The sequence below is a fragment of the Elaeis guineensis genome, chromosome 12, assembly GCF_000442705.2.
Source record: "Elaeis guineensis isolate ETL-2024a chromosome 12, EG11, whole genome shotgun sequence".
Taxonomy (NCBI): Eukaryota; Viridiplantae; Streptophyta; class Magnoliopsida; order Arecales; family Arecaceae; genus Elaeis; species Elaeis guineensis.
Genome location: NC_026004.2, coordinates 11,447,801 through 11,472,391, shown reverse-complemented (window position 1 = coordinate 11,472,391; position 24,591 = coordinate 11,447,801). Strand labels below are relative to the sequence as shown.

Here is a 24,591-nt window from a genome sequence, read left to right as displayed (position 1 = left end):
TCCGTAAATCTGTGAACAGGGTGAACACAATCTACCAACCTGTTTTTGCTTTGAGCTCTTGCCATGCCCTTTGAGAGAAGATGCATGAAAGGAAGATATGGTTTGCCGATTCTTCTATGTTTCCGCACGCAGCCGGTGATTTCCAGTTCCTTTTTCTCAAATTATCAGCCATGAGAAGCTTGTTCAGGAGTTTTATTTTATTTTATTTTTCCTGGCAGAGGCAGTTTCCACAACTTGCTGAGTGGTACTGTTGATGAAAAACAGATAGCCGTTTCTTACCGTAAATATTTTGGAGTCGTGCTACTTCCATTCAATTTTGTCATCATCTTCCTTGTGTGTGAGGTTGTTCAGTCTTTCCGTAAGATTGTCAAGCTCTTCTTTACCTCTACTACTTGAGTTTACCTTTAACGTGGGGAGATTGTTGAAGTAGTTTCCGACCGATACATAAGACTTTCCCAGCATTTGATAGAGAGTTGGGTGAACTTCCTTCAATGGTTGATCACCTGACCAGATGTTGTGCCAGTGGGATATCTTTTTTCCCTTCCCTACTTCAAATGATACGCTTCTCCACGCCTCAGATGCTAAAACATGGCTTTTATTGGTTGGCTGGCTTGGAGTTCTATCTTGGAAGTGTAATTTCCTGATGAGAGAGTTCCAAGGCCTACTTTCTTCTTTGAAGAATCTCCACCACCATTTGATCAGCAGACATGAATATGCACCACCTACGGTGCAATAGTAGTACACCATCCAATAATAATAGGGCATCGTAGCGTATTTAAATAGGACGGACATTAAATATCGTTCAATTTTTTTTTCCTAATTTTTATGACGAAAATATTTTTTTCTCTATACAACAAAGAAGAAATCATATTATTACTTCTTAACGCCTCGTATGATTTTTTGTGAATATATATAATATCTTGAACCACATATATGACTTCCTGTATATTTATGACATCCTGAATAATATATATGACTTTCTGATTCCTTGTATGACTTCTTATAAATATATATGACATCCTGAATAATATATAAGGCTTCCTAATATCTTATATAACTTTCTGTGAGTATGTATGACATTCCGAACAATATATATGACATCATATGAATATATATGACATCCTAAACAATATATATGGCTTCCTAATGCCTTATATGACTTCCTGCGAGTATATATGACATCTCAAACAACATATATAACTTCCTATGAATATATATAATATCCTAAACAGCATATATTACTTTCTAATATCTTATATGACTTCCTATGAATATATATGACATTCCAAACAATATATATGACTTATTATGAATATATATATATATATATATATATATATATATATATATATATATATATATGATAAGCTAAACAATATGCATAACTTCCTAACGCCTTATATAACATCAGAAAGTCATATATATTGTTTAGGACATCATATATATTCACAGAAAGTCATATATATTATTTGAAATATCATATATACTCACAAAAAATCATATAAGATATTAGAAAGCCATATATATAGTTCAGGATGTCATATATATTCGTAGAAAGTCATATATATTGTTCAAGATGTCATATATGCTCATAAAAAGTTATATATATTCACAAGATGTCATATATATTATTTGAGATGTCATATATATTCATAAAAAATCATATAAAGTATCAGAAAGTCATATATATTATTCAGAATGTCATAAATATATAGAAAGTCATATATATTATTCAGAATGTCATAAATATATAAAAAGTCATATATATGGTTTAGAACATTATATATATTCATCGAAAGTCATACAAGACATTAAGAAGTAATAATACTATTTCCTTTTGGTTGTATAGAGGAAAGGATATTTTCATCACTGAAAATTAGAGGAAGAAAAAATTGGATGGTATTAAATGTATGTTCCATCGTTAGATACGCTATGTATTTTAAGATAATTAGGTGCTGCGCTCCACGTCAAATTTATTGCATTGCACAATAGTGCACAAAGACTTTCTCCAACAGACATTGGTTAAAAGTCTTTAGGTCCAGCACCCCTAATCCTCCTATGTGTTTTGGTTTACAATTTGCTCCCACCTAAATAAATAGTAGCCTCCAGAGAATTTTTGGCTACCCCACCAAAGAAATTTTCTTTTCAACACTTCTGTTGACATTAGAAGGGTAGACATCCAAAAGGTTGGTATTGCATCCAATACTGAATAATTAATTAGTGACATCATCCCTACCAATTTTTTCTGTATTTTTTCCTTTAGAAAGTGCCAATCCTTCACTCTTTATTTCCCGTGGTGGAGAGGAAATCCAAGATATCTCATCGGCAAGCTTGCAGTTTGACAACCCATATGGTCTACGAACCATCTTTATTTTTCCATGGAGATGCACATTCCCATCAAGGAGATTTTCTTAAAATTTATTCGCAAGCTTGTAAGAGCTCAAATGAGTACATGAAGAATTTTAGATTTGATGCTTGTGCTTTGCTTGCATCATCGGCAAATTGGATGCTTAGAATAGCGCTGGTCTTTCTTTCCCATTCAATTCCTTTTATTAGTCTATTGGAATATGCTTTTTCCATCATCTTGGCAAGTACATCTGCGCAACTAGGAGAAATAGATGAGGGGACAAGGGATCTCCTTGTTTCAATCCCTTTTTAGCCATGGACCATGGGGTGGGTTCTCCATTAGAAAGAATTGCTATTTTGTTTTTGCTTATGATGTTCTTTATCCATATGCACAAATTACTACTTGTTATGGATAGAAAATTTTTTTCTTAATAAAACTGATGCACAGGGAAGCTAAGTCTGGTCCGATCTTGATGCTAACCGACTTATAAGGCACTTGAGCTAACCTTATCTGGCATAACAGGAAAAGATCAGTCCCCATGTAGATTTTCAAATCTCATGACTATCGAGAACTACTAAATGACAAGCGAATAAGGCAAAAAATAATGAATATACCTCTCCAAATAAAGTAGAAGACGACAAGCATATCTCATCCGATACGATGAGCCTAACTACTTGATTCTTCTTCTTTCTCACAATTCTTCAGTCTTTGCCTATAAATAAAGACCCACAAAAGACTTCCAAAATATGAAAAAACTTCTCACCCTAAGCTCTTACTCCTCATTTATTTCAGAATTCTAACTTGAGCATCGAAGGATCCCTATCGAACCAACTCTAATCGGAGACTTATCTTATAAGTCCTATCACTGCTATCTTACCGTCGCCAACCTGCACTTGCTGCCCAGATCCAACTGAGCCAACCCGAGATAAATTTCTACCACAACACTACTGAATCCCCTTGCCTGCACTAGCTTGAGTAGGAGTTTTTGATCAACAAAGTCAAATGCCTTCTCAAAGTCGAGTTTACATATCAATTCTTTTTGTCATAATCTTTTGCAATACATGATGATTTCTACCACTATTAAGTATCTATCTATTAATTGCCTCCTTTTAATGAATGTTGATTGAGAGCTAAGTACTAATGAGTTTCTATACTTTTGACAACCTATTGCTTAACAACTTTGAGATGATTTTTGGAGCACCGTTGCTGAGGCTTATGGGTATGAAATCTCCAACAGAGAGGTTTTCTTTCTTCTTTGGAATAAGCACTCTATAGTAGTAATTAAGCCTTGAAATGTTGGTAGTTTTTTGTAAATCCCCTCAAATAATCTAGTCAAGTTAGGCTTTAGAATATTCCAATATCTTTGGTAAATATTTGCTGGAAAGGCTGTTCCAAGTCTGTCAAGTCTAGTGGTTTAGTGGTGTATAGTGATTTCCAATCCGCTTCAATCTCTAAATTTTCTTTACTGCTAAGGAGTTCTTTGAAGTAGTTAAGAAATGCTTCTTTGATTTTCTTTGCCTCACTTAATAGGCTGCTTTAATGCTCGATGGTGGATATGATGTTATTTTGCCTTCTTGAGCTTGCATAGGAGACATAGTGTTGTACCTCCACCTTATTTAATATGTGAGCTGTATCTTTTATTAGGAGGGACTCCAATTAGGAGATATAGAGTCATCTTATCTACACTCAAATACGACAATAGCTCTCCGCCCACCATGCATCGTGTATCTTCTAGGGCAAAAATCGGATCGGATATAGATCTGATAGCAGTATATCCATATCTATATACCTCCAGGAGGCTTTCAGTGAGCTGCAGTGATATCAAATGAAGCTGAATCCAAGCAAAGATGTCTTAGGTATAACATCAAGAAAATTCTTCGACTTCCTAGTGATCCAGCAAGGAATAGAAGTCAACTTGGAGAAGATCCAAGCTGTCCTATGTTTAAAGCATCCAACCACCAAGCGAGAAGTTCAGAGCTTGACGGGTCAATTTGTCACCCTTAGCCGATTCATCTCTATATTAGCTGAGAGGTGCTTCCCCTTCTTCAAGATGATCAGGCGGACAAAGACCTTCGAATGGACAGATGAATACCGAACTGCATTTGAAGACGTCAAGCAGTATCTCGGATCCCCCTCCACTTCGCTCCAAACCAGAGGAAGATGAGCAGTTATCATTATGCTTAGTTGTTTCACCTGATGCTATTAGCTCGATTTTGATCCGAGAAGATGCAGAGACTCAAAGGCCGATCTACTACATGAATAAGATTCTTCGAGATATGAAAACAAGATACTTTAAGGCTGATAAGGTAATCTATGCGCTCATCACCTCTGCATGGAGACTTCAACTCTACTCCCATGCTCATTCGATGGTCGTCCTAACTGATCAACCTTTAAAGACAATACTTCGAAGGACTAACCCTCTGGGCATATAACGAAGTGGATGATAGAGGTTGGAGAATTTGACATTAGCTTTTAGCCTCGATCGACAATAAAAGCCCTAGTGTTGGCTGACTTTCTTGTCGAATACACCATCACAGATAAAGAACCATCCTCGATGAGACCCAAGGATGCAAAAGCATTATCCTTGATAAGATCTGAGGATATTAAAAAGTTTTCGTAGTGGATCCTACACATCGATAGAGCTCCGAATGCATAGGGATGTGGAGCAGAGCTTCAATTTGATTTCAAAACCTCCAACAATGAGATTGAGTATGAAGTCTTGATCATCAAATTTTGCCTTGCGAAGGAGCTAGGGGTCAAGGACGTCAAGGTTTGCACCGATTCTATTGTGCTTTGATGCCACTTGTTGAGGGAGAAAGAAAGAAGAAAGAAAAAAAATATCATAAATAAATCAAGATAACATGAATTGGCCTCAAGCCTATCTCCACAGAGCATGCAAGCTTTATTATGAGAGAAAGAAAATCAAACAAATACAAGAGAAACTCATCACTCAATCCTTATACAAAGATCTCTCAATAAGAAGCCTCTCTCACCTAATACAAAGCTCTCATAAAGCCCCTGAAGAAGTCTCTCTGAAACCACCCCCGGACCGCTGTCCTCACATAGCAGTCGGCTCTTTCAACAGCCCTCTTCACACCCTTTTATAGGGCTCAAAGGCATGTAAAAGCCATGCGGAATTTGGTTTAAGAAACAAAATAAAACCCTGCTTGTCACGTCCTAATACTAATCAGATCCAGTGCTCACCCACATCCAAAATCCCATCCGCTAAAAATTTTATGGCGTCACTGTTCCTTAGCCATCGAAACACTGTTCATCCATCGAAACACTGTTCATATGAACAATGTTCTCATGGAACACTATTCACCACTATTCTCGCATGGGTTTTGGGTCGTGCATTTCTTTCACGTACGTGGGCCTTCTTCACGGCCTGCTTCGCATGGGCTGCATCCTGGCTTCTGTCCTCGCATCCAGGGGTTGCACCTACTGTCGTGGGTCCCCACCTACAGACCTATGCATGTGCTGGCCAGATTTTTTTTGCTGTAGTTTTTCATCATGGACTTCATTTTAGGCTTATTATGGATCGAATCTCAAGATATTTTTCTCAGCAATCTTCACCTCGACTCGATATTTGACCTCCAGTTATCTCTAAAAACCTATGATCCATCTCGTCCCCATGCTCTGGGGTACGCCTACTATCTCATGGATGGACAAACATAAGAGTCGAACCAGGCCGTTCGATCCCACTTTCGATATGGATTGTGTCTACTCTGATCAAAGATCTGCTCAGAGAAATCTCTTATAGTAATAGAAACTTTACTCTGTGACGTCACCTCTCATCCTCTTGAGTCTCACATCTCGTACCTGATTCACCTCCACTTGGAGCTCCATCTCGTACTAGGTTCTCCCTAGCTCCTGAAACTCCACCTCGGACTGAGCTCTCTATCAAATAGTAATATCCTCTCATCCTCTTCTTTTTCTCCAGAAAAATTCTATCGTAATGCATAACCTTCAGGATTCTATCACCAACTATCCACCTGTAGCCATTTGAATGCAGTCTGCTTAGTGAGATAAAATTTTATCTGAAATCGAGTATGCATCGAACCTCGCTCAATCTCCTTATTGCACCATCATATGTCCTCTAGCTGACCATCCTGATATCTCTAATTACACAGTTTGATCCATCCAGTAGATGAACAATGTCCTCATTACTTTTCAAAGAGTCAAACAGCTTCTCTCTATAACATATATGATAGGTGCATGCAGAATTATAAATCTACTGCTAGAAAAAAGTAGATATCTCGTTAGATATTACTAGGACATCATCCTCTGACTCACCACTGATTGTTGCAACAGTAGCCCTCATCCAATCTCTGAATTGAGGGCAATCTCTGACACGATGTCCCAACTCATCATATCGATAGCACTTGATCTTAATGGGGTCCCTCATCTTGGACCTAGATCATCCTTTTCATGATTCTCTATCGCTCTGTCTGCTGCCATTTGCTCTTTCAAAAATTGCCAAAGCTGCGCTGCTACCATCCAAGCTTGAAGCCTGATTCTCTTGCTTAAGAACCTCATTCTAGAGAATCACCATAGTAACCTCGTCCATCTTGATGGTGCTCTTCTTCACTAGAAAAGCAGTCATCAAGGACTCATATGAAGGAGAAGCGATACTAGCAAGACCAACGCCTTGATCTTCTCTTCATCTCTCACCTACACTGAAAAGATTGATGAGAATCTTTTGGAAGTGACTGAGATACTCCTGCATATTCTATTCCTCATCCATCTATAATTGGTAAAACTACCTCCAGAGAAAGAGAGTATTGGTGAGAGACTTCATCATGTATAACTCCTCGAGCTTCGATCACAGTATCATCAGAGAAGTCTCGTTAAGTACATGAATCACTACCTCATCCATCGAGTACAAACAAATGATATTCACCTTCTGCATCTGTAGCCGCTCATAGATCTTCTCCTTTATAGTGGCCGACTTCTTTTCATATAAGAGAGTGTCGATCAATCTGTATTGGATTAGCACGTCCTTCACCTTCGCTTGCCATAAGAAGAAATCGCTCTTCTTGTCGAACCAGTTGATCTCCATCTTGATTGTGCTTGTTTTCTCCATCTTTTATCTCGATCACCACCACCTCTGTCTGGATCGTTTGATACCACTTGTCCATGGTAACCAGGCTCTGATACCAATCGTTGTGCTCTGATGCCACTTGTTGAGAGAGGAAGAAGGAAGAAAGAAGAAAGAGAGAAAAATATCACAACAAATCAAGGTAACATGAATTGGCCTCAAACCTACTTCCATGGAGTGTGCAAGCTTCACTATGAGAGAAATAAAATTAAACAAATATAAGAAGAACTCACCACCCAATTTTTGTACAAAGATCTTTCAATAAGAAGCCTCTTTCATCCAATACAAAGCTCTCGTAAAGCCCCTGAAGAAGTCTCCCTAAAACCACCCCTGGATCGCTGCTCCTCACATAGCAGTCAGCTCTTTCAACAGCCCTCTTCATGCCCTTTTATAGGGCTCAAAGGCTTGTAAAAGCTGTGTGGAATTTGGTTTAAGAAACCAAATCAAACACTACCTATCATGTCCTAATCCCAATTGGATCCAACGCTCACCCGCATCCAAAGTCCCGCCCGCTAAGAATTTTATGGTGTCACTGTTCCTTAGCATCAGAACACTATTCATATGAACAGTGTTCTCATGGAACACTATTTCCCATATTCTCATGTGGGTCTTGGGCCACGTGTTTCTTTCACGTACGTGGGCTCTCTTCACAGCCTGCTTTGCATGGGCTACATTCTGGCTTCCGTCCTCACGTCCAAGGGCTGCAATTACTGTCATGAGCCCCCACCCACAGATCTGTGCATCTGTGGGCCAAATTTTTGTTCTGCTATAATTTTTCATCGCAAATTTCATTCTAAATTTATTGTGGATCAAATCTTGAGACATTTTTCTCAACAGATTCTTAACTCATCATCAGGTAAGTTCGAGGTGAATACGAAGCTCGAGGCTCAACAATGGTGAGATACTTATAGAAAGTTAAGGAGATGATGGCGGCCTTTTGGACTCTAGAGGTTCAATAAATACCCCAATCAGAGAACATCTGAGCCAACGCTCTCACTCATCTCACCACCTCAGGACTGATTAATCACAATTAACAGGTCTTCATCGAGCGCCTATAAACTCAAAGTATTAAGAAATCCATAGTACTTTAAATCAAGTATGAGCTAAGCTAGATGGATCCGATCATCAAGTACTTGAACAATGGAGAACTACCTTCCGACCTTATTGAGGCTCATGCAACCAAATAACAAGCACCGTAGTATGTGATCTTCGATGGCAAGCTCTACAAAAAATCTTTCTCCATGCTTTTACTATGACGTCTATGCCCGTTCGAGGCAGATTACATTCTTATCAGGAAGTTCACAAGGGCATCTATGGTGACCACTTGGGGGTAGGTCATTCACCTGTAGGCTCATCCAGTAGTAAGCCTACTACTAACCAACTATGCAGAAGAAGGCAATCAAGCTCATCAGGCAATATGAACAGTGCTAAAAATATGTCAATATCCCGAGAAAGTCAACAACCAAGCTCACGTTGATTGTTTCCCCATACCCATTTGCCATGTGAGGATCGACATCCTCGAACTGTTTCTGCAGGCAACTGGACAAAGAAAGTTTCTGACTTTAGAGGTCAACTATTACACCAAATGGATCGAGGTCGAGCCCTTGGTACAGATTATCGAGACAAAAGCTTGAGATTTCATATGAAAGTCGATCATCTGTCAATTTAAAATTTTTTGAATCATTATCACTGACAATGGATATCAATTTGATAATAAAAAAATCAAGAACTTTTACTCGAAGCTCCACATCGACCATAGGCTCACTTCGATCGGGCATCCATAGTCTAATGGAGAAGCCAAAGTGATCAGTTGTACCATCTTACAAGCACTAAAGACAAGACTTAGCTTGGCGAAGGGGCTTTGGATAGAAGAGCTCTACAACATCCCGTGGGCATACTGAATTATAGCTCGAATGGCAATTGGAGAAACACCCTTAAATCTTGCTTTTGGGTCCGAAACGGTTATTCTTGTTGAGATTAGATTACCATCAACCAGGCTGGAACTCTACGATAAGTAGAAAAATTTTTGATTGACTTTGGACAAATTTGCTTGAAGAAATAAGAGAAAAATATCAGATCAAGATGGCATCATACCAGCAACAGATGGCTCGTTACTACAATGTTCGAGTCAAAGCAAAAGCCTTCCGACTCAGAGACCTTGTCATGAGACGAGCCGACATGTCCAAACCTATCGAACAAGAAAAGTTGGCCCTGAATTGGGAAGAACCATAGTGGATTATTGAAGCCGTCCAACCTGGAGTATACAGACTAAAGACCCTTGATGGAACTCTGATGCCTCGAACATGAAACTCCAAATCTTTAGATATACTACCAGTAAGAGGTGTAACCATTGCTAGTCCTTGTTAATAAAATTATTTCTTTCCAAAATTCATACAAGTTTCTTGTCAAAATGACCAAATAGAAGATCTAACCGAAATTGGTCATCAAGATTGACTGATAATAATGATGGGGGACTAAACTTTTGGAAAAATCGCATAGCTTTTGGTGCACGTCATCCTCAAATGAGTTGAGCCAAAGCTGACACGAATCTACATCGGATGATAGAAAATCCTCCAGAATGGAGGAACAACAATGGTTCGGCAATTAGACTGATACAATAAAAAGAGCATTTTATTTGAGTTTTGTACAAGTTTATTACATGACGACTTTAATTGGACAAGGTCCGTCACAAAAGGGAAAGAACATGGATCTGGTCCCTACACTCAAAGCATGGGCCACACATGGAAACAATGCAATCTTCTATAGAGAACACAGGACTCGATGATGTCAGCCCCTACCATTCTTAGAAACATGCTCTCCTTTACGATGCACCTCTAAGGAGGGCCGAAAGTCTATATCATCGAGGAGAGGGGGGAATGGCCCCCTAGAAAGGTCCAAGATCCTTTTAATGGGCACAGTGTAGGAGCAAATTTTGGTGCCGATCACTGCGACTCAGCAGGTCGAGTGACGGAATTTTCTGATATCTCCCATGCCAAGTGAGATCATCCATCAGCATGCTCCCTTGAAGCGCATTGTGGTTAATCGAAGATTCGAGGAAACCTTCCCCATTTGAAAGCACACAACGACAATCTCATGATGTCGGGCAAGACAGCATTGTAGAAAATGACTGGAGTTGTTCAAGCCTTGAGGTGAAGTCTTATTTATAAGAGAGATAAGCCTAAGCACCCCTAACTACCATCTCTGACTATGCGACGGGTGCCATCACATGAAAGGCCTAGAAGACCATGCCTCTTGAAAATCTGGGTTCCAGCTGTCCTTTCCATTAGACTGTTGCTATTAGAAAAAGACCAACATTAAATGCCTAGAAAAGCGACAAGTATTAAATACTTGAAGACTGCAACCTTTCGACGCTCAACCCATCAAAGATATCTAAGTCCTGATCGAGATCTTTAAAAAAAGTATTTGGTAAAATGCCGACTATGATGATGACAATCATGGGATATATATTCAAGCCCCAAACTAAATCCCAATGTCTGGCTCAATGGATTGATCATTCGAAGATATCTCAGCCTAGGCTAAGACCTCCAAAATACCAGTCAGTAAGGCACCAACGATGAGGAGATATCCTGATCCAAATTAAAGCCTCCACAAGTAAACCTCAAAAATATCTTGGCTTAGGTCGAGACCTTTGAATATTAGTCAGAAGCCATCTGACGATGATTTGAGGATGTGGACGAAGTCATCGATAAGGCAAACTCTACCCAACTAAATCAAGATAAACTTCGAAAATCCACATCAGCAAAGAATATGACTCCAAGAATAGCCCTTGGATAAAGCAACTAAATTTTAATAATGAGGAGATATCCTAATCTAAGCTAAGGCCTCCATAAGTGAATGTCTCAGGAATGACCCGATGATAAACTACAAGATCAAAGACCAACCGACAAATGACTTGGCAAAAACTCAGCCAAAAAGTGAGTTCAAGGATGAACTCAAACAAACCAAACAATCATTAGAGGCACAAACACTTAGATAAAGCAAATATAGTTCCCTCTTCATTAACATAAATAGTTTTTACAAAGAGGTATCCAAGCACCAGAAAAGTAGATACAAAATGGATGAGGACCTAATCCTCATATGAAGAGAAAGTTTCGACTTCCTCGATCATTACTATTATCAGGAAGGAGGTGCCTCAAGTCCAGCTTTGGGGTCATTCGCTTCATACAGACCTTGCAGTCTTCGAAACCTTAGACAAAGGCAGTGGCAACGAGATTGGCAACCTCCTTCTTATATTCTGTCAAGGCCTTGAACTCATCGATGTAGTGGTCTTGGACTATGAAAATCTATAAGGAAGAGACAGAAACCCCACCACTTCCACAAGGCCTGGAGAGGCTCACCCTAGGCCCCATAAAAGGAGTCAGAGGTCAACTCGATAAGGGAGCATGAAACGACCCCAAAGCAGTGGCAAGGGGTCAACTCGGCTCAGCTCTTCTCACCTTCTTGGATGAGAATTCTCTATGAAATGCAGCTATTCTTTTCTTCACCATCTGCTTAATGGACCATGTTGACAGCATCATAACTACTAAAAAGAGAAAGAACTCTAATAAGCACTACAACAGAAAGAGTGACCAAGATGATAGAATCCCGTCAAATAAATGGACTACTTAATGGACCCAGAATAGTGTGGATGTAGTCATTCAATAGTCAGATCTCACAATGTGGCCGTCTTTGAAGTGACAGACTATGAGGCCCTTCGATCCCACGAGTAGCTTATAAGGGATGCTTTAGAAATTCTCACAGCCTACCATATGGTAAGTCCTAATAGGCCCAAGAGCGATCCCCAGAGTTAAATTCTCTCGACAGTGACACAGAGCATTTAATCATTTTTAAATAATTAAATAGCAACCGTCGACTCTTAGCCTTCCGTGACTAAAATAATGATCTGTCTCAAGCCACCTGTACCTCATAAATGCCCCAAGATTCGCAAGGCACCAAATTTTCTCAAAATAATTAAGGTGGGATCTGCGAAGCCACATGTCAAATTAGGATCAAATTTCTTGAAGCAACATGATAGTTCACCTAAAAATCAAGCAATTTGGATTCGCCAACTCGGACATGCCTTGAAGAGTTTTCAAAGACTACTTCCTTCACCCGAAGTAACCACCTCGAACTCGAAAATGGAGGGCAAATATTATGGGATTGTGCTACCTTAGCCGATATCCTCGGAACTCATTCTCAGAGATCCCGGATAGGTAGAAGCACCGATGTAAACCCTGACAATAAGCACCATCAGATCCACCGTGAAGCATAGGGATGAAATGACCTCATCGGCTTCCATCCGACCTCATGCTCAGGTCCTGCCAACCTCTGAATTGATATCTCATCCATGACAAAAATGAAGTCCTACAATTGATGTCGACACGGATTCCTCTCGACCTTCAAGTTGGAATCTTACTGACCTCTGTGTCAAGATCATGCCTACTACAAGGGATAAGCTCCCATGATTCGCCTCGATGCAGATCCCATCAGAATGGTACCTCGGCCACATATCGACCTTGGTTTGCTGACTAGTTGAGTTATGTGAGTAATTAGTTGGAATCTCCCAACAAATTTTTAGAACATGACCACTTCATACAGCAAACACCCATAACTAACAACCTAGTTAATGGGTAGATTTTCTATCATAACCACCTACAGGTTCAGGAATAACAAACTCCAGTACTCTATTACATAAAGGTAATAAAGAGACTCTCAAAAAGTAATAGCATACTGCACTTTATTAAGCAAACTCTCTCTCTCTCACCATGCTTAAAGCTCCGATTGACTTAAGCATCGAAGGGTCCCTCATTGGAGCACCCCTCCTTCAGTGTGAGCGGATTTCTTTTGTAGGTCTCCCATGGCATTCCAATGACTCATCCGACATGTCCCTGCCACCACATCAGTTTGACCTAGAGCCTTGACGCAACAAGAAGTCCAACCTAAAAAGGTGTAGCATAACAAGGGTCATCAATCATAGGGTTTAGGATGCTTGATGAAGGCCTTGAAATAATTTTTGTTAATAAAATATCGATGTTCCTCTTTTCCTCTAAGTAAATACTAGGGTTGCAAATGGGTCGAGTCGGACTAGATCATGAGTGACCCTGATCTGATTCGATTGCTTGATTGGATCTGAATATTGGACTCAAATCCAGTCCAATAGAAGATCGGGTCAGATCAGGTCGGGTTCATGATCAATTTTCTTCGGTCAATAGGTCATTCAAGTTAGGTCAGGTCCATATATAACTCGGTCCCGATCTATGAAATATGGGTTCGGCTTGGGTCAGGATCCAAAGTCAGTTCGAGATCTGGATTATAAATAATAAGATTGATAAGTAAAAAATCTATAAGCAACCTTATTTACACTACTATCGAGCTTAACCAAAATTTTGATCTTAATGCATGAGACTGTTAGAGCCTCCATGTCTCACACTCTTCATCTAAGAGTCCAAAAAGCTTAATCACATTTTTCTCACCCTGACCCTGACTTGGTTAATCCAAATTCAAAATATTCTCACAACTTTTTAAAAGATAAGGGTGTAAAAATCAATAGATTGCACTTTCAAGAGTAACAAATACTACAACAGCCTCGATCAAAATTAACATTCATATAACATAGAAATAGAAGGAGATGAGGGAACCTTGATAGAATAAGAGTATGTAAAGTGTTACTTCTAGTGTTGTATGTGATCTAGCATTCTTTTGTTATACCAGTGAAAATACACAAACACGTGTGAAAGGTATATTTGGGATCCCCTGGATGAAGCTCTAGCAAAAGTTTTATCATATTGATGACCTTTTTTTTTCAAGTCTCTGCATTTTACTGCTTGGAAAGTGAAAAACATCAAGCGAGTTCCTCTGAATTTAATATAATCTATAGGACCGTAACATCTTCTGTAGTGATTATTCACATGCAATATTTTCTATGATCAAAGTAATGAGATGTTGGCTTTATTAACAATAAGAATAAATACTATAGATTTGATGGCAAGAATCACTTACATGTGTCCAAAACCAGCACTACAAAAAATTAGTAGCCATAGCCCAGTGAACTATATAAGGGGCTAAAACATTTGAAATAACAAATGCTACAATGACATGCAGTCATAGAATTAAACACCAGTACACCTAAGAATGGCTATTACAAAATTGGTGGATGCTAGCCTCTACCTCATCGATAACTATGATAGAGGGGGGGGTGTGCATGCAACTTTCTATATATTTCATCAAGTTTTCTGGGCGAGCGAGACAACCAGCCAAACCTATAAATGGAAGTTGTTACATATTAGAAAGATAAGCTAGCATGACTTCTCTAAAACACCAGCTAGAGTAAAAAACTTGCCAAGTTCACAAGCCTTGGCAGCTGCATTAGTAGCAATTTTGGTAGATATCTTTTTGTATATTCATGAAGGAAAGATAGATCAGTCTTTTCGTCAAAATTTTTGTATGTTATCTTTGGACTAATACTTTCGTTGTTTAAAAGGAAAGTGTTTGGATCTCGTATTGTTTTCGAATTGGATTCGATCCGTTTATTTATCTCAAAATTCAAATCAATTCAAAAATTTTCATAAATCATCTGTTTGAGTCAAAATTTAGTAAATTTAAATTTAATTTAAAAAATAAAATAAATTTAATTTTAGAATCCAATTTGAATTTATGGATCTCCCAATGTGATTTAGATTGGATCTATATGAATCACATCGGATCAGTCAACCCGGTCAATTTGCAGCCATAATAAATGGGGCATGATCGCCGAGCCGCTAGGTGTGAACGTGGGCCAACCATCCACCCCCACTTGGGGAAGGGCAGCAGGCGGTCTCTTTCTTTCCCGCTTGCCTTTACTCTCCTACTTCACAAAACCCCCGTCCGGTCCCCCAACAATTATACGTCCGGCACAAGGATCCAATTCTTCATGCATCCAATTTCTTCTCGCAGCAAGATTCCAATTTCACCCTCATAAACCCCGGTTTGAACCGGGAGACCTCGTTGCTGGCGTCCTCCCTTCTAGGTGCCCATTCTTTGCTCTTCTCGAACGTTTTCCCTGCCGTAACCAGAGAGATTCCCGAAGACGAAAGCCCGGCGAGATAATGAGGCGGAGGAGCTGGAGATGAAGGCGGAAGAGGAGGACGCCGCCGACAGCGATGGTGGCGGAGGAGCGGCGGAGGCGCTGTCGATGGAGAGCGGTTCGACGGGAACGGTTGTCGACGTGACGGGAGCAGCTGACGGTACGCTCCTTCGCCGTCAGCGGACTCCTCGGGGTGCTGATATGCATGAAGCTTAATCTCACCACCGGTATCATCCCCTTCCTCGACGTCTCCGCCGGCTTGTTCGGGTTCTTCTTCGCGTGAACACTTGGGCCAAGGTTGTGGAGAAGGCCGGTTTTCTTAAGCAACAGCTCACCGCCCGGAGAATACCGTCATCCAGACCTGCATCGTCGCCACCTCCGTCATCGCCTCCAGCGGTAACCTTACCCACTTTTTAATTTTTCTAATAATGCGACCCTTTAGGATTTTTGCATATCAGCCCCGTATAATTCGATAATCGCATATTGACGACTTCCTTCTGATCTCCCTATTCGTAAGGCTGCAGGAAAAAAAGTAAATAAATAAATAAAAAGAGAGAGAAAAGATCCGGATGCTTAGTTTCCAAAACAACTGTCTTGGCTTTCAAGACATGGATGCTTAGATTCCAAACCAAGACATAATAAGACGCACTTGGAGGAAGGATCCGGATCCTGCTACAAAAAGGCCAAGCTAATCTCCAACGAAATGGGACCAATCCAAAAGCTAAGGTTAGACACACATGGATGATGCTCTACCTACGTTATAAAAATATATCAAAGCACAATTAAGCCTCTGCTTGTTTTCATGCAATCGCAGGAAAGCGTTACGAGGTTGTTGTTCGTGTTCGCGAGGCATGCCGCCTATCGGTGTGAGACTCGATGTTCAAGATGGACATGTATGTGCTGACTGTTTGATTTGATTGTCATGCTGTTGAGTTATAAATTGGATGTGTAGTTGTTTACCAATGTGTAAAAAGGTGGTGCTGATGGACAATGAATGCAGGTGATCATTGATAATGGAATTCTCCAATTGACGCTATCGAATCCTGATGGGATTGTAACGGGAGTTCGATATAATGGTGTTGACAATCTGCTGGAAGTTCTTAATAAAGCAGATAACAGAGGGTAGGTAGCATCATATTGGGATCATAGATACAATAATATCCAAGTCTTCAATTAGTTTGGATTTATTCATGAAGTAGATGTTCTGAAATTTTGTATGCCTACAACTCGTGTGTTTTGAGAATATAGCATGACTTGTGAAATAAAATACTGCATATTGATGCTATGAGCTTTTTTTTTTTTCCTTTTTGTTTTTTGTGCCACAGGTGCATGTTGGTGTAATATGGAATGTCTTTTACCCTTTTTTTCCCAAAAAATTATGATCTATGGTTTTATAAAACTGGGTGTTAGGTTGTTTTGATGCAGATATATACGATTTCAGAATGAAACTGAAAACTTCTTATTTTACTAAGAATTCAACTTGATGATTTCCCCTCTTAGTCATCTTTTTTTTTTTTATTGATTGGATTTTTTTTCTTTTTGTTTTTCATGCTGCAGATGCATGTTGGTGTAATATGGAACGTCTTTTAACCTTTTTTTTTTTAAAAAAAATACGATGTATGGTTTTATAAAACTGATTGTAGGTTGTTTTGATGCAGATATATACGATTTCAGAATGAAACTGAAAACGTCTAATTTTACTAGGTATTCAACTTGATGATTTCCTTCTCTTAGTCATCTAATTTTTTTTTAATGTTTGGATTTTCTCCTTTTAGCAGTGAAACTCCTACTAATGTTCTTGATTAAAAAAATAAATAAAGAAAGAAAGGGTGTAATGGTAAATTAGAATAAAAAAGATCAAAATCCAGATACAACCTTATGCATGAACTTATCATTTTAATAGAACTGCTTCCATAAACTGATTACTTTGCCCGATCTGATGTATTTTCAACATTTTTATGAGCGCCAAGTTTCTTCTCACTTACTGAACGGGCTTTTCAAAATGCCTGGAGCCCCAAAACTCACCTGCTAACTTCTTACAGTTTATGGATCTGGTTCTTGAATTGGGATAAGATTACACCAAGTATTAGTTTTGTGAGACAATTTGGATGAACAGAGGCCTGATATAGATGCTATTTTCCCTTGTAAAGTTTCAACATTTTAAAGTTGTCACTAAACTTTTTTCCATTGAGCATTTAGGTATTGGGATCTTGTCTGGAATGGAACTGGAAAGTCTGGTATATTTGATGTGTGAGTGAATCTCTTCCTTTTCTTTTTTCTTTCTTACATTTAAACTGAATATAAAATTTCATGATCAATTAAATTGTCTTACAGGATAAAAGGAACAGATTTTAGAATACTATTTCAGGATGAAGAGCAGGTAGAAGTTTCGTTCACAAGAACGTGGACTCCATCCCTCGAAGGCACACTTGTCCCCTTAAACATAGACAAAAGGTGCATCAAGTCCCAATCATCCATTCTCCTCTTGCAGTTGAAACGGTCATGAGATGCTAATAGTTACTGAAATTTCTAGGTTTGTAGTACTTCGTGGCTGCTCAGGATTCTACACCTATGCAATCTACGAACACCTGGAAGGATGGCCTGACTTTGATATAGGGGAAACTAGGATTGCTTTCAAGCTTAGGAAAGACAAGTAAGTGGACTTCCAATACCCTCCATTAAAGTTTTATGAGCAAGGCTCATTCTCTTTTATATATCACATAGATAAGTCATCTGATCCTACCCAATGTGATTTTTAATCTTAGTTTCTTAAATGACTGGCCTACCGCATGAGGCTCTCACCATTACAAGGTCTAGGGAGAGTTGGATGTATACAGCCTTTGCCTCCCATATGAAGAGGCTGTTTTTATGTTTCAAACTGGTGATCTCCAGGTCAGGTCACAGTGGAATAGCCTTACCATTGCAGCAAGGCTCATTCTCTTTTAATCTTAGTTGCTTATATCCCAAAATATAGAAAAAATGGTCTTTAACTTAGGTTGCCTATAATGGTAGTTGATTTCCATTTAACCATCTTGGCAAAGGTACTAGGTTTGCTCAGTTACCCTCAGCTCATTTTACTTTATATTATTGTGCAAATATATTTATCCATTTTGTATGCAACTATAGGTTTTACTACATGGCAATATCAGATGATAGGCAAAGAATCATGCCCATGCCTGATGATCGCATGCCTGGAAGATGTCAGCAATTAGCATACCCTGAGGCTGTCCTCCTTACTAATCCAATTAATCCAGACCTCAAAGGAGAGGTAAGCTAAACATGTTATAAAAACCCTTATTACAAGCTTATTATTTCCATTTACATAATGGTATCTGATTAAACAAAATGCCCATCTAGGTGGATGACAAGTATCAATACTCCTGCGAAGATCAAGACATCAAGGTCCATGGTTGGATAAGTTTTGATCCTCCAGTTGGGTTTTGGCAGATCACACCCAGTGATGAGTTCCGTGCAGGAGGGCCTGTTAAGCAGAATCTAACCTCTCATGTTGGTCCTACCACCCTTTCTGTAAGTATCATAATTTTTCTAATTTAGTTTTTTTTCTAGCTTCAGCTTCTCCTTCATGGTAGAAAACTTTCAGACATCAAAAGACCATATACATTATTGGAAGGCCAAAAATCTTGTAATGTCAATATGTTATGGTTGTTGGAATTTCTTGATATCATCTTCTTGTATATAGTCTTAATATGTCCTGATGATCTATTCATAACTTTTCTTTTTTTTCTTCTTTCATGAGAAATACGGTGAGAATGCTACCATGAGGGATCAAACCAAAAACCTCTTCCTAGTACATTGGCTAAGGAGAGAGATGCAAACTGATGGACCCAAGTCCTATTGGCATCATTTATAACTTCTTAAAGTACATTAGATTGTGAAACTCCGCCTTAGTTAAGTAAATCTTAATATAGATTACAGTATCCTTTTGTTTGCAAACAACAAGTGAGAAGACATGCAAAAATTAATGCGAACATAGAAAGAATTCTGCTGATGTTTGTACTGCCTATGTAACAAGAACTGTTACATCACAACTGAGCTGACAATTTATGATCCTGTTATCTACTTCAATTTACAAAGCATTCACATCATGCTTATGCTCATTAGCTCGAGACAGCAGAAGTTCAATCTTCTTGTGGTTATTCGATGTTTTCTATTCTTTTCCCCCTTTATTGTCTTTAGGATACCTACTTCGATTGCAAATGGAAAGGATACAATACCATTTTAGATTTAGATCTATGAGTTTGTTTGCATGATTTTTTTTGTTTTCTAAAAGTTGTCCCTCAAAAAGAAAAAGATGTAACCACTTTCCAGCTAAAATTGTTCTAATAGTTATTTGTTGATATTGTCAGGAAAGTTCTTGATCTAGAATTTAAGAGATTGTGATTTGCCTGAAATATCACGTCCTCTGCCTAATAAATCATTTCATCATTTACAATTATAATCTTGTAGATTTAGTTTCTTTGTCTTCAATATACTTAATCTATATGTGTGGGAATTTAGCAAACTGGGCTATGGTCCTACAGTTGTATCCCTCCTTCAAATGGAGGGGGTTTTGTGGCTGAGTTCTTGGAAAGTGTTTTTGATGATTTTGTACAGGCAATTCTCTTGTTGGGTTCTCTCCCAACGCATACACACACACACAGCTATGGCCCTACAGTTGTATCCCTCCTTCAAATGGAGGGGGTTTTGTGGCTGAGTCTTGGAAAGTGTTTCTGAGGATTTGGTGCAGGCAATTCTCTTGTTGGGTTCTGTCCCAACACACACTCTTTCTCCCTGCTATTTTCAGACGAAAATACAATACCCTGTCAGTTATATTTTTTGCTTTAAAGTATTGCACCTGTTACTCCATAATCATGATTCTTATGTATAGGTGATGACTTAATGCATAATGCATCTTGATGACATATATTTTGTTTGTTACACATCGATGGCTAGAATACGGAATTTATATTAAATCCCATGGAATTGTTACTGCTCAATAAAACTCTTCTGATACAATGACTTGACCTTTTTTCCTATGATTTAAAGATCTTTACGAATATTTAATATCTATGCATTGTTTGTCTTGCTATATTCAGGTATTTCTCAGTGCTCACTACGCTGGGCAAGATGTTGTACCTAAATTCAGGAATGGAGAATACTGGAAAAAGGTTTTTGGCCCCGTGTTTATTTACCTTAATTCCAGTTGGGATGGGAGCGATCCAAAAATGCTCTGGGAGGATGCAAAGATACAGGTTATTATGTAATCTTATTAGCATATTAGAAATTAGGAGTTGTCTTTGAGTGTTTCTGAATCATGGTCACCCACTACTCCTATTTGAACTCTGAAAATGCTAACCAATTTGATAAGTCAATTGCTGGTTTTTCTTGCAAAGAGGGCTGCGGCCTAGTGGTCACATCATGCATTTGTTTGGAGTATGTTCCATTTTTGAACCTTGAGAGGTGCTTTCAAAATGTTTGAAATGGCTGAATTATCACCTTTTGAAATAATTAGTGCCGTTCTAATTCAACTCTTCCAAAAATGGTAATAACAAAAAAAGGATGGACTATCAATGAAAGTTATATGATGGCTTGACAATTACACATATAGACTGATTTTAGTTATTGAAACAAATTCATTTTGCATGCCAAGAACTTTCTCTGACTATTAATGTGCATGGTTTTCTTTGTTATTGCAAAAACTGAAATTTTCATGCTAAGTATTTGATTTTCTTGCGCAAGATTTGAATTTGACCAACTGCTTTAAAGTTCTTGTACCGCTAAGGAATTAAATGAAGCTTTTTTTTTTTAAATAGTAAATGAATGAATTCATAATGAATTTACGTATGAAAGGTATGGATGTCATCACTAATAGATGCAACTGGATCATGCTTACACTTGCTCCTATTCTGTATATTCAGATGCAAGTGGAAGTAGAGAGTTGGCCTTATGACTTTCCTGTTTCCGAGGACTTCCAAAAGTGCTTGCAAAGAGGTTCTGTTAGTGGTAAATTACTAGTCCGAGATAGGTAGGCTTTGTTCTCTACTTTCATATGTTTGCTTAGAAGTTAACCAGCTGTTCTGGTTTGAGTTATATTAAAGAGCATAAGAATACTATTCAAGAAATCTTGATTGTTATTTTTCTTTCCCTCATACATTTATATAGTCTTAAATTATTCCTGTGTGGTGAAAAAAAGGTCTTTGCGAATAAGGATAGGCCACTATGGTAACTATATATTTGTTTACTTTCTATGTGTGAAAAAGAAATATAAAGCCTCTTCTGAACATTCTTATCATGGTTTGCATTACTCTCTAGGGATAAGCTGCTTAATAATGCGCTTACTGTTTGGTGTGAGATGATTTTCATATAATTATGTTGGGATACGTTCCTCAGGTATATAGATGGTGATGACATATATGCAAATGGTGCTTATGTTGGCTTGGCTTTACCAGGAGAAGCAGGATCATGGCAAAGAGAATTCAAGGTTGACCATTAAAGTTTGCATTCTTTCTTTCCTTAAAAAATTTCAATAATAGTTTTTTTTTACTTTGTGTTTTAGCGAAACATGTGCCATAAATGACATCCTAGTATCTTATGTATTATGATTGTATCAGGGGTACCAATTTTGGACCAGAGCAGATGAAAATGGGAGTTTCACAATTACAAATGTTCGTACTGGAGATTATAATCTTTATGCATGGGTTCCTGGCTTTATTGGGGATTACATATATGATGCAGCTATAACAGTCACCTCAGGTGATTGTATATTAACCATGTGCTTTGTTGTTTTAGCAATCATTTGGTTATTGTTATCTGCTATGGAAATCTCAAGATTTTTGAACTTCTGTAAACAGGAAATAATATTGATTTGGGTGACCTTGTTTTTGAACCCCCAAGAGATGGTGTCACCTTATGGGACATAGGCATCCCTGACCGTTCTGCTGCTGAATTCTATATTCCAGATCCAAATCCTACATATGTCAACAGACTCTACATCAATGATCCAGCTGACAGGTTATATATATTATCTATTCAAAAGTAGTGTGGTTTCATTCTCAGAGATCAGCATTGCATAGGCAGTGCAATATTTTTTTTTGCTTTAATACTTGATGTCATTATTTCTCAGAAAAGACTATTTGATATTCTCACTATCCGATTTTGGGGTGGAACACCTGTCATTTTCTTAATTGGTACTTCATCTTAGTATTGAATTGAATCTCCTACATTGTTTTTACAGATTTAGGCAATATGGCCTATGGGAGAGATACGCAGATTTATATCCAGATACTGATCTTGTTTACACAATTGGTGACAGCGACTATAAGAAAGATTGGTTCTTTGCTCAAGTTACCAGGTAATGCTTCCTCAACATCAATATATGCTATTTTCAGCCTCTCTCTCTCTCTCTCTCTCCCCCTCTCTGAGAGGAGATTCAGCTTAACAATTTTAAAAAAAATTACAAGATCAGTGGTGCTGATTATATCTTCTTCTACACCCTAATTCTTCATTTGGCTTTTTTGATCTTATTTACTAAAACTTGTTCTCTGTACTCTTCTGCCTCGTAACTACTCTTATGGTTGTACATAGACTTCAAATTTGTAAACACTTGGCTATTTTAATTTTCAAGCTTTAGAATGGTGTTGATTTTGATTCCACGTTTGTTATTTTCATGGTTAATCAATTGTGACTAATGATGTGGGGACAAGCATTTAAAATCACCACCATGCCGGACAAGTTCTAAAATTCTTTTGACCCTTTATTATTGGTCTTCCTCATGTCTGTTTCTATACAAGTTCGAAGTAATTTTGAATTTGACTCATTATCAAGCTATAAGTTCCTTTCAGTTTACATATTTGCACCAGCATTGAATGGAATTGATTTGTCTACTCTTACCTTTCAGGAAGACGGATCAGAACTCATATCAGCCAACCACATGGCAGATTAAGTTTCATCTTGACAGTGTTTATCCATCTGGAAGCTACAAGCTTCGAGTGGCACTCGCATCTGCTACACTTTCTGAACTACAAGTATACCTATAGAGCTTTCTTTCTCAAATTTTCAACTTCATAGTATATTGTGATGAACTAACTTGATCTCTGTCTTTTGCCAAGGTTCGTTTCAATGACTCAAAAGCAAATCCTGCTCACTTTACAACAGGACTGATTGGTAGGGACAATGCAATTGCGAGACATGGAATCCATGGATTATATTGGTTGTATAATATCAATGTACGAAGCACTTGGCTTGTTCAAGGTGATAACACGATATTTCTCACACAGTCTAGGAGCCAAGGTCCTTTTCAGGGAATTATGTATGACTATATCCGAATGGAAGGACCTTCGGACTCTTAAATAGAAAGAACTGATCTAAGTATTTACTTGTAGCATTCAGCAATTACGAATATAGTATTCGTGCTATGAAAGATCATGAACTCTGATTATTGCACTAGAATATCACTTCTCAGCCATCAATGAGCAATCAATATAAAATTCTATAATGATGTCAAATTGTTTGATGGAGTTGGAACAGAAGTGGCTTAATCAACACTTCCATGAACATTTTGAAGTTGAGACTCTTTTTCCTTCTCATGTCCTTCTTCCGTAGCTGGATTTGTTTCTATTAAAAATCCAAGTAAAAAACAACATGTTCTATTACCGGCGACGAGGAAGTTGCAACGAATCAGAATATTCTGTTGTTCCATTCTCGCCATAAGCACCAATTCACTACTGCTAGGAGGCATCTTAGAGTCACCCTTCTTTCTCGATTTGTTATTTTTGTTACCCAAGCTGTCTGTAAATCTGTTAAGGGGTTGAACACAATCTGCCAACCTGTTTTTGCTTCGAGCTCTTGCCGTACCCTTTGAGAGAAGGGGCATGAAAGGAAGATATGGTTTGCTGATTGCTCTCTGTTTCCGCACAGTGTACACGCAGCAGGTGATTTTCAGTTCCTTTTTTTCAAATTTTCGACAATGAGGAGCTTGTTTTTGATTGCTAACCAGAGGAGTTTGACCCTTTTTTTTTTTTTTTTTTGGGCAGAGGCAGTTTCCATAAGTTGCTGAGTGGTGATGTTACACCACCATTGATG

The 24,591-nt window shown here is 38.4% G+C and overlaps 1 protein-coding gene across 2 annotated transcripts; it reads left to right on the top strand.

Annotated features, from left to right (window-relative positions):
- The first annotated feature begins 15,726 nt into the window (after window positions 1–15,726).
- On the top strand, window positions 15,727–23,958 carry LOC105055218 (uncharacterized). Of its 2 annotated transcripts, none has more exons than XM_010936980.4 (17): window positions 15,727–15,906; window positions 16,028–16,236; window positions 16,325–16,403; window positions 16,511–16,632; window positions 17,710–17,760; window positions 17,845–17,964; window positions 18,044–18,163; window positions 18,637–18,778; window positions 18,868–19,038; window positions 20,607–20,762; window positions 21,429–21,535; window positions 21,901–21,991; window positions 22,122–22,263; window positions 22,362–22,521; window positions 22,745–22,861; window positions 23,408–23,534; window positions 23,619–23,958. In XM_010936980.4, exons 2-17 carry the CDS (start codon window positions 16,214–16,216, stop codon window positions 23,856–23,858), a joined length of 1,968 nt encoding a protein of 655 aa, XP_010935282.1. In that variant the 5' UTR covers window positions 15,727–15,906; window positions 16,028–16,213; the 3' UTR covers window positions 23,859–23,958. The 2 variants fall into 2 exon arrangements, with proteins under 2 accessions (XP_010935282.1, XP_073103081.1); XM_073246980.1 differs by having other exon boundaries at window positions 23,412–23,534; window positions 23,619–23,901.
- The last annotated feature ends 633 nt before the right edge of the window (window positions 23,959–24,591 follow it).